The following is a 10,284-nucleotide window of genomic DNA, read 5'->3' on the forward strand; positions in this document are numbered from 1 at the left end:
TAAAATTCAAAAAAATTCAAAGTCTCGTAATATCTGTAGGATAAAATTATATGAAGTTTATATGTATTTATATAAAATGAAATTATATAAAATTATATATGTATTTTCGTAAACGGTATTTTCAGTACAATACTAACGCCGATTAAATTGGTTTTGTAGCATGAAAATCTAATATATTTAAAAAATAAATTAATAAATACAAATTCTCTGTTACTCTTTTATACAATTTATGAATTTCCACATTGCAGAATTTTGCTATTTCCATTTAATCCACCTAGATTAGTAATAATTATTATAAATTATCGAGAATTTGCATGCATTTCTATTTGTGCCCAACTAACTGTAAATTAACCTATATGCAAGAGAGAAACTTTATCTGTTTATTCACATGCCGACATTTATTCAAATCCAATGTAGAATGAATTTTCCATATCTGGGGCTATAATTATATTGCGTTATTGTAAGACATTACTTTTGATATTTACTCAATCTTTTTTCGCAAGTACGACTTTCTATAGTAGTCTATGAACATGTAGAACATGATGACAATTTGAACCATGTAAAAGTATGCTAATGGTTTCCGCGTAGGTTCGCAAGACGGTAGAAGCGCTTGGAACGTATGGACCGACATAATAACAAGTTGGATCTGAAACAAAGAACATTATGTTGAGTTTTAACGGAACAAAAACAAAAAGACACATGTTTTTATAACGAATCTCACGCGGATCTTTTGACAGGTGAAAGTTTGCAAATGTGAAGCACTCATAAATTCATTTGAATTAATGAAGTTTGAAAGTACCGAGACGTTTCAATAGGGAATTATTTCGAAGAAGGTATAATAAATAAGTATTCGCGATGCGAGCTACGTAAAATTAGTAAGGACACAGAATTCATATATAGTGCACGCTTGACAGGCACCGATGCAAAAAAAAGCATACGCCATTTTGCCCTTCCTCGTCCAACCTCTGACCGGAATTCTAGAGCGCAAAAGCTCCGCGCGAAATTAAACAACCACGTAACCCGATAAATCGTTCCGTCGATATCGCTGGAAATAAAAATTCTCTGGTAACGGATTATTTAATTAAAAACGGTACTGCGAGCCTTCGTCCACCCTACGTCTCCCTGCCCCTCGCTGTTACGCTCAAATGCAAACCGAATTGAGATTCGACGAGAACACATGTGATTCTGCAAGCAGCGCTTACGGAGCTTTTCAATCCCTCGTGAAAAGCCAGTTATCGAGTTATAGGAGCGCTGTAACCACAATGAAGTCCGCGTATATATGAACATATCGCGTGAAACGCGCTATATTCCGTATGCCCGCATGAATCCTGGTAGGTATATGAGTAGTATAGGAACGCTACGCTTCTCAAAACTATCAGATCGAATGTGGAAACCTTATTATCTTGAAACTGCGATGGCTAAAAATTTGTTGGAACATTGTACGACACGATATCTTATAACGATTGTAAATTGATGTAAAGCAATTATACATACCAGTTGCAAACGAGTTATATATTTTTTCCAAGGACTAATTATTTTCTGCATTTTAGATCCCAAACAAGCACAAAGATAATACATATACATAATTACGTGCACTGCGCAATTAGGTAATATTACGAAGGTCCACATGCCACCTGCAGATTAGATAAAACGTCATTAGATAAAATGTCATTGTAGATAAATGGTCATGGAAAAAAGTTATTATAGGTAGGAATGTTAGAATTTCGTAAAGAAATTAGTCATGTATTAATTTTTAATAAAATAGTTTTTTCATAAACAAAGTTTAAATTCATTGCACTTATTCTGCTATATTAAAAATTAGAAGGAATTTAAATTGGTAGGAATTTCATTGTATCTATGATTTGAAGGAAAGTAAAAGTTTTGTCATTCTGATGATGAATTTTGAAAAAATATATCAATTTTTTGTTTAAAAGCAAGGTCTTCTCAAATAATAAATATCTGCAGGATTGTTAAACCTTAATCTAGCTCTGAATTAAAATTAATCACTCCTAATTGTAAAACAATATAATAATGTATTGAACAAGATAAAAACATATTAACAGGAAGTAAAATGTTATTTCATCATCATTATAAATCGCGATATCAGAATATCGATGAAGTGTATCACTTATTTGAAATTGTTGGAGGGGGGGGGGGGATTACTCCAATAAATATGGATAAAAATTGAAAATTAAGTAAAAATAAGAATAAGAGTGAAATTAGATTATACAGTCAGAATTAAATCAATATGTACATATTTTAATATCTGATGTCTTCTTTGGTCAAAATTTCATTTCCATAAATTATTAAATTTTCTTCTAAGATTATTACAATTATTGTAATATTATATTATAATATTATTGTTATGTCTAGTACATACCAGGTGCATATTTACAGGAAAGCCACGCCGAAAAGGCAGTTATTGCGTGATGATATACATGAAGGAATGATATTTGATTATACTTTTTCCTTAGAACAAAGATAACAGTATCTACAAGCTCGATTAATTTCATAATAAAAAGCCACCATACCCACCGAGCCATCTATAAATAATAAAACTTCATATATCTCGGGTGTTTCTATATTATAGAAAAGACTCGTGTGTATTGATTAATTCTATTTACATTAAAGCATAGAATCTCTAGTCCAAATAGTTTATCATAGTTAAAATGAGCAATAATACAAAATTTAATTTTATAATAAGATCAAATCATAATTACTTACGCTAAGCGACATAGGATCATCTGAAATAACAAAAGGTTCACACCCCGTAGAAAGATGCGTTGTATAGCCAGATGTGAGTACCTAACAGATAGATAATAGATTACAATTTAAGAATAGTTCAAAAATACACGAAAAAAAAACGATTTTGCTGAAAGGTCTAAAAATTTTGCTGGATACAAAGTTGAAAATAATTTTGTTGGACCATCAAAATAATTTTACTTGAAATTAAAAAATGATGATCATTTCTGTAAAATGTGATAGTCAGAACTATATCCAACAAAATTTTTAGATCTTCCAGCAAAATTGTTCTTTCCGTGCATTAATAGAGAAATACATATAAATAGAGAAAATGAAACATTTATAACAAACTCGCGCGTTATCTAAATTATTAGTTTATTTAATATATATACTTACGCCATAGAATATAACGGCGCTTCCAATTGAAACAGAAATATTATAACATATCATAGTCTTGATGAGCGCGTGAGGTTTTCTGTCGTTCATGTAAAGCGGTCCAAAATAAAGCACAAAAGATAAATAAGCGAGTAAAATCAATGTTATGCCAAATGGATTTGACATCAAGGGCCAATCAGAAACTCTAGGATCTGTAAATTGAAGGAAAAAATTTTAATATTGAACTATAAAATTCACGTAATAATATATGTATTTAAGTTTGCAAGAAAGATTGTACACAGAGAGAATTTCCTTTTAAAATTTACCCTGAAAATCATGTTAATCGCAGGACAACATAGTATTTCGACAAAGTTTATGTGATTTTCTCTATTTTTTTACTGTGCACTACAATTTGTTGTAGTACATATTTAAAAAAAATAGTAAAAATCACATAAAATTTGTCGAAATACTATGTTGTCCTGCGATTAATATGATTTTCAGGGTAAATTTTAAAAGGAAATTCTCTCCGTGTACAATCTTCCTGCGATTAACATGATTTCAGGGTAAATTTTAAAATAAAATTCTCTCCGTGTAGCGACGCAATACGTAAAAAAGTATAAAAACTTATGGAACTGCTAAAGGAAAGGATTAAAGATTATATCATTTAACGAAGACTTTTTTTCGATATACTCAAATAATAATTATTTTTTTATGTAATTACATTATTATGCTATCAATTAGTATTTCTTTATTTTCATATACTCATTATGTAGCTTATATGTAATTTTTGTTATAAAAATATAGTATTCATCTATTTTTTCAATTGTTTAACTTACCTGAAATTTCAGTATTAAAGTAATGATAAATATCCATAATTCCCATATTCTGGAGAACAAAGTGATGAATGAAGTAATGAAAAGGAAGGCAAAGCGATATTCACATAAGCAATAAACAAATCTAAAAAATTTAGATAAAAATTCAATAATTAGGGAACATGTAGAAATAACTCTTGTGAAAAAATGCTATTAGATTAATGAAAAAGCTATTGGAACATTAGTATATATATATGTATATATAATATTGGATTTTAATCGTTTTCTAATAATTTCCAATAGATTTTTCGTAAGTCCAATAACATTTTTATACGGGAATACAGAAATACAAAAAATATGTTATATTAAAGGCATGACGTTACAGACTGATTGCATGTGATTACATATGTTTGCGTTCGGGTGCTAGCACTATCGTATTATTTTCACCTTATTTTACATCGCATTAATTATAAAAAATAGAATAACATAATAGTGCTGATAAAGCGCTGCTTGATTGCCATAGAACCCATAAAATAAAGTTATAAGCGAAATTGTCGTAGTCATCGAACTTTTGTCACGTAGTTGATCGCTGACTAAACTGTAGTGCCAGGTCAGCACTTTTACCGAAATATCTATGTAGGATAGATTTGATTTTGAATTAAATGGAGAGATATTTCAAATAAAGAGAGATATGACAATTTATTAGCAAGCACTGGTTTAGAGAATGAAAAATGATTTTTTGCGCTTGTTAATTTCAGTACAGATTTAATCCGATCGTCCATGTAAAAGCCAGCGTCTATATAATCCTCTAAAAACTAATTGCTCTTAATATTTTGACATAAAGCTCTTGATTATTTTATTTAACATCGCGACAGTATATAGCAACAATTTTACTTCGTATGATCGATATTTCTAGATGCACGTGCGCGTATCTCTATAAATGCGCGCGCCGGTGTGTGTTTGTATGTGAGTGTCTTTAAAATGTAACTTGATAATATGAAAGATTTACATATAAACAATAGTGAGTTATATTAGACCGCGTAAGTGAATATTATAAATAAATTTTTTTATAATAAACTATATTTTTTATATAATAAACTATATATTATAATAAAGAGAGATAGAGAGAAAGAGGTGATAAATATTAATATTCTATATTATTAAGTAATATCTTAAAGGCACTTTCATGTATTAAAGCATTATAATATGTATAATAATATATTATAAATGTCTTTTGCTTGTATTAAAGTCTAATAGGTAATATAGAGTAGATATGTGTAATGAAGAGAGCGCAAAAAATCATCCTTCCGAAAACTCCTTCAAATTTTATTAATAACATAAATTAATAAGACGATGGTATAAATTAACTTATTAAAAATTAAGCATTAAAATATACAATTAAGATACACACCTTTGAAGAAAGATTTGGTAAACACTTCTTACATTGTGACTTTACTTTATACATGTCTATCGACATTTAAATACACTTATATGAGCAATATTGGTGCTAACAATCCCTCGTGTCGGTAACCTACTGCGCTTTACGTTCATCTGCAGGCCAAGAACCCCTAACGGTATTGCAGCTTAGAACGCAGGGTTGTAATTGATGAACAAAACGCCCCGTGAAGAATTCAGTGTTAAATCCCGTCAAAATACGAGTCAAGTAAGAAAGATATAATAGAATTAATAAAAATCATATATTTTTCTATTATATAACATTATAAAAATATGTTTAATGTCAATTTTAAATTTATGCCTATCAATACATTAATACTTTTTTCAGTTAATATTTTTATTTTACATAGGAATATCTTTTTGTCGGAATTACTTGAAAATCAGAAAGAAGTACAATTTTGTATTTTTAATTTTTATATCTTTAGTATTTTATTATACAATAAATAATTCACCTTATTAATAACATCTATATTATATATATATTAAATGACCACACTAGTAAATTCTGAGACGGTTTAAAATATATCAAATTGATCGAGAATATTATCGAAAAAAATATTCCACGTGCAAGAATTGTTTTCAGTGGATGCAAGTGTACAGCCATGGCGGCAAATTATATTCCCCAGTATAGATGTACGGCTTCTTAGTTATTTAAATGTGGATTAGCCGACTTCGTAGTTGTCTTGATATTACGATCCGAGTTGAGAAGATAGTCACGAATTGACCTCCTCTTAGTATTAGAAATTTACTGCTCGACCTCCCTTAATCAGATCATCCAACTACTACGTTTCGCATAATTGAACCGGACAAATTGATTTCCGTGTCCGGAATTCATTATTTCTTCTTCCTTTCCTCTCTATATAGAAATCGAAATGCAAGTATAAACTTTTGCATTTTCACAAAGAATTTATAGATGAGATAAGGGTAGTATCATGATTAAATTCATACAGAAGTATACATGTAGAAAATATGTATATATTGTAATATAGGTATTATGATAATGTTTTATCAATGTTAAGGAAACATGAAATATCTAGAAAATAATACTATTTGACACGAATTTGCATCAAGAGTGTGAATAGTTATTTCTGACGTATTTTTGTTTTCTGAAAACGAATCCATTGGCAAAAGTTGGCTATTACGTCACAATTTTGAGAAAAATGGCATCAAAGAGCTGAAAACGACGATAGTTTGAGAGTTTTCAAGATGTCGCAATACCTGCAGCAGCTAATTTTTTTACTTAATTTTAATGCCACATAAAAGCATCGATTTTTAGCTTTAAAACACATTTTAGTTCATTACGATATGATTTCTTGTTTCCGAGATGTAACAATTTGAATATATATATAGCTATATATCATATATAGTTGTTTTCTTTATGTAACATTATTCGACAAAATTTGATATTTTTCTTTTATCACGAGTATGAATAGTCATTTCCGACGTCATTTCTTGCCTGCTGAGCACAAATCCGTTAGCAAAAGTTAGCTATCACATCACAATGTTCAGAACAATATGAAATCGTCGTTTTTTTGGCCTTTGACGCATTTTTTTCAAAATTATGATGTAATAGCCAACTTTTGTCAACGGATTCGTGTTCAGCAAGCGAAAATACGTCAAAAATAACTATTCACATTCGTGATGAAAGAAAAATTAATTTTTATAAGATAGTATTACATGAGAAAAAGTACTATATATGTATTCAAATTGCTATATCTTAGAAACAAGAAATCATATCGTAATGAATCAAAATGCATTTTAAAGCTAAAAATTAATGCCTTTATATGGTATCAACAAAATTAAGCAAAAAATTAGCTGCTGTAACGTCTTGAAAACCCTCAAAATCATCGTTTTTTGTCTTTTTTTTCTCGTCATTTTTCTCAAAATTGTGACGCGCATGATAGCCAACTTTTATCAACGAATTCGTGTTCAGTAGGCAAAAATACGTTGGAAATAACTATTCGCGCTCGTGAATAAAAAAAAAGATCAAATTTTGTCACTCACTGTCAGTGTAATTGTTAAACGATATAGCTAAAGAAAAATATTTGTAATGTACGAGAGTGGAATCAAAACTTGGAAATATTAAATGTCTATGAAAAGTTTACAATAAATTTGCCTAAACACTTTCTAAACTATTGAAATATATAGTTCATCTAAAAATATGTTGCTATTTTTTAAATTTTAATTTTAGTATTTTTTAAATTTATTACTAAAAAGTTATCTTTCTGATGTAATAATTTTGATAATTAATCATTAGACTATTATTCTTTTAATCTTCTTTTTTTCTTTTTACGTTATTTAAGTAAGAAAGATGGGAACAACTAAATTATTGTGTAAATTATATATGTATATAAAATTCAAAAAAATTTATAAATATTTTAATGTATTGTATGTGTAAAAAAATATAATTTAAAACTTTTTATCGATGCCATCTATCCATTTCAGGAGTAACATTATAAAGAGTTCATCAATATAGCATTTACTATCAGTCGTTATTAAAGAATAGTCTATTTATATAATTATGGCATAGAATTATTTGTGAACAAATAATTTGTAAAACGCAACTAATTTTTATAGAACATTATGTATTTATTGTATTGAATATATTACCCACTGACGATAGAAGCTTATTTACTGACAGAAGCTCATATAGAGTTTATACAGAAAATAATAAAATATTCAATTTTCCTTATTTATCTACAAAAATATAGATTATGAAAAAATTTATATTGTTGTACATTTCTTTAGTCTTATATCAATCATGATAATACAACTTTTGTGTTTATATAACAAATAGTATTGAATTATTGATTTTTAAATACAAAAACAAATTAGAAATTGTATCGGTAATGGCAGTTGGGATATTCATTGATATCTTAAATGTAAAAAAAAAATATATATATATATATTATAAAAAATTAGTTTTTAATAAATAGTTCTTATTATATTGAATATTTTACAAATACACAGTAACTGCGTTTAAAAATTTTTACTCAAAATATTATTAATAAAGAAACTCCGTATCTTGCCTCAAGACCTTAAAGAATTAATAATTAATGAACAGATTGTGTAAACATTCTTTATATCGAATAAAGGTCGATAATATATGCATAAGTATACTAGTAAACACTTGAAGTATATCATGAAAGCCTTCAACTTGTAGACAATATAGCGCTCAAAGTTTAAATGATAAAGTACAAGATGCACGTATGAAGAGAGAATAGGGGAAAATTGCTTGGGAAGGCCACTTTCTCATACATATTTGCATAAGTGGCTGCATCTAAAATTTGATGAAGGGTACAGGAGTACCTTTTAAAACGTATCATCTTATCTCGGTTAAGAATATATTAAAGATACATTAGACGAATTGCATAAAATATTAATCAATTATTAATAATTAATCAATGATTTTAATTATCCCTATTCTTAACATATTCAAGAATGATAAAATAAAATGTTTTTTCAATATTATTGTTTTTTAAAAAGGCAGAGTATAGAATTATTGAAAAAAGTATGATACGCAACTATTTTTCTATGAGTTTATTTACAAATTTACAAAAATAAGTTACTTAAACCTGTATCACCCATCTAATATGCATACACAGCACAGTAATGGCAATTCTCTTATCTGATAGAAAAAAATAGTTACATTCGAATATTCTTACATTAAGTCGTTTTTTGTCACAGCAGTTTTTCAAACATTTTCTCTCAATCCTTGCAAATCTCTAATAGTAATAAGGATTAACTTAATATGAGCATTGGTTCTTGCAATCGCTTTTCGTAAATTCGCTATTTGTCGCTCGAGCAACTTGATCCTTATATTTATAACGACCAATGCTTCGTCCAACGTGAATTCAATGTAGTGTCCCAAACCAATGTCCAACAAGATCTTAGAAGCGTCTGGAACGTGTGCTTGAATGAAGAAATTATTTCCGATATCGACTTTGGTTTTGAAACCGGTCTTCTCGACGTTTGTATCTTGAAATGTTGTTATCACTGATTTCAGTTGCAGAAATTCGGCGAGATCAACATTTTTGGCGTCAAGTTTTTCGGCTAATTTTGCAAGATCGGCTTTCAGTACGTCGTTTATGAAGGTCTCAAATTGTAAGACTTTTTGCTGAACTTGCGGATCCATAATTAATTAGGCCTTCAAACTGCAAAATACAAAAACGAGATTAGATAAAATAAAGAATGGTTCGTTTATAGACAGATTTAAATAATATGATGCTAGGAATGCGCAAACATTCGTGTTGTTTAACATGTATGGAATCGTGCAAGATGAGGAATGAAGAAAGTAATAAAGTATCAAAAAGGTAATATGTAATGTAATGAATGAAAGTATCAAAAAAATAATATGTAATATAATATATAACCGAAAGATCGAATGTCGACACATATCCGCAAAAGGAACAACAGGTTATGTCACATGTAACTTTGCATATGTCGTTTATACTTTGTTTTGTATGATGACGATAGTGTCACTTACATTATCGGATTTGGATTAATGTGTGCCAAAGTCTAAGAAAATTGAATTATAAATCCTTTCTAGTAAACACAACGACATTTTTACATTGTATTCTAATCTCCGTTGATCTGTAGTGCGTAGTATTATGCGACATTTTGATCTAGCGGAGCCGGCAATAAACAGTAAGTACAGTAAGGCCAAAGCAACAGCTGCTAAGGAAGATTCCGACCTATCTAGTTTCTCGACTTTTAAAATTAAAAAAAAAAGATATATTTATTTAAAAACTATTTAATTCTTGCTTTATGTTTTTTTTATTTTAAGTAAAAATATTATATCGATAATTTTACAAATAATATCGGCATACTATAAATGCATATACATATAAGTATACGTAGATCGAGATATATCAATATTAAATAAAATTTATTCTTAATT

At 28.6% G+C, this 10,284-nt stretch overlaps 2 protein-coding genes across 5 annotated transcripts; both read right to left on the reverse strand.

Moving 5' to 3' along the window:
* Positions 1-377: 377 nt before the first annotated feature.
* Positions 378-5,461, reverse strand: LOC105460539 (elongation of very long chain fatty acids protein 1-like). Of its 3 annotated transcripts, none has more exons than XM_011706989.1 (7): positions 5,341-5,461; positions 3,954-4,002; positions 3,139-3,329; positions 2,725-2,805; positions 2,381-2,543; positions 1,495-1,634; positions 378-646 (listed from the first exon to the last, which is right to left on the reverse strand). In XM_011706989.1, the coding sequence occupies exons 1-7, from the start codon at positions 5,404-5,406 to the stop codon at positions 482-484; spliced, it is 855 nt and encodes a 284-aa protein (XP_011705291.1). In that variant the 5' UTR covers positions 5,407-5,461; the 3' UTR covers positions 378-481. The 3 variants fall into 3 exon arrangements, with proteins under 3 accessions (XP_011705291.1, XP_011705292.1, XP_011705293.1); XM_011706990.1 differs by having other exon boundaries at positions 3,954-4,074; XM_011706991.1 differs by lacking the exon at positions 3,954-4,002.
* A 3,448-nt stretch (positions 5,462-8,909) lies between these two features.
* On the reverse strand, positions 8,910-10,005 carry LOC105460540 (protein UXT homolog). 2 transcript variants are annotated; one of them, XM_011706992.1, is made up of 2 exons: positions 9,871-10,005; positions 8,910-9,538 (listed from the first exon to the last, which is right to left on the reverse strand). In XM_011706992.1, exon 2 carries the CDS (start codon positions 9,517-9,519, stop codon positions 9,079-9,081), a length of 441 nt encoding a protein of 146 aa, XP_011705294.1. In that variant the 5' UTR covers positions 9,520-9,538; positions 9,871-10,005; the 3' UTR covers positions 8,910-9,078. The 2 variants fall into 2 exon arrangements, with proteins under 2 accessions (XP_011705294.1, XP_011705296.1); XM_011706994.1 differs by lacking the exon at positions 9,871-10,005 and adding an exon at positions 9,758-9,856.
* Between the last annotated feature and the right edge of the window lie 279 nt (positions 10,006-10,284).

This window comes from Wasmannia auropunctata, unplaced genomic scaffold (genome assembly GCF_000956235.1).
Source record: "Wasmannia auropunctata unplaced genomic scaffold, wasmannia.A_1.0 LD319912.1, whole genome shotgun sequence".
Lineage (NCBI taxonomy): Eukaryota > Metazoa > Arthropoda > Insecta > Hymenoptera > Formicidae > Wasmannia > Wasmannia auropunctata.

What these genes read in the sequence shown, in the direction of transcription:
- LOC105460539 (XM_011706989.1), bottom strand. Translation starts at nt 5,406, where the DNA reads ATGTCGATAGACATGTATAAAGTAAAGTCACAATGTAAGAAGTGTTTA. An exon ending in ATGATCCTATGTCGCTTAGC is followed by an intron (nt 2,544 to 2,724) that starts GTAAGTAATTAT and finishes TATTATTTATAG; the next exon opens with ATGGCTCGGTGGGTATGGTG. An exon ending in TTCCTGTAAATATGCACCTG is followed by an intron (nt 1,635 to 2,380) that starts GTATGTACTAGA and finishes TCTAATCTGCAG; the next exon opens with GTGGCATGTGGACCTTCGTA.
- LOC105460540 (XM_011706992.1), bottom strand. Translation starts at nt 9,519, where the DNA reads ATGGATCCGCAAGTTCAGCAAAAAGTCTTACAATTTGAGACCTTCATA.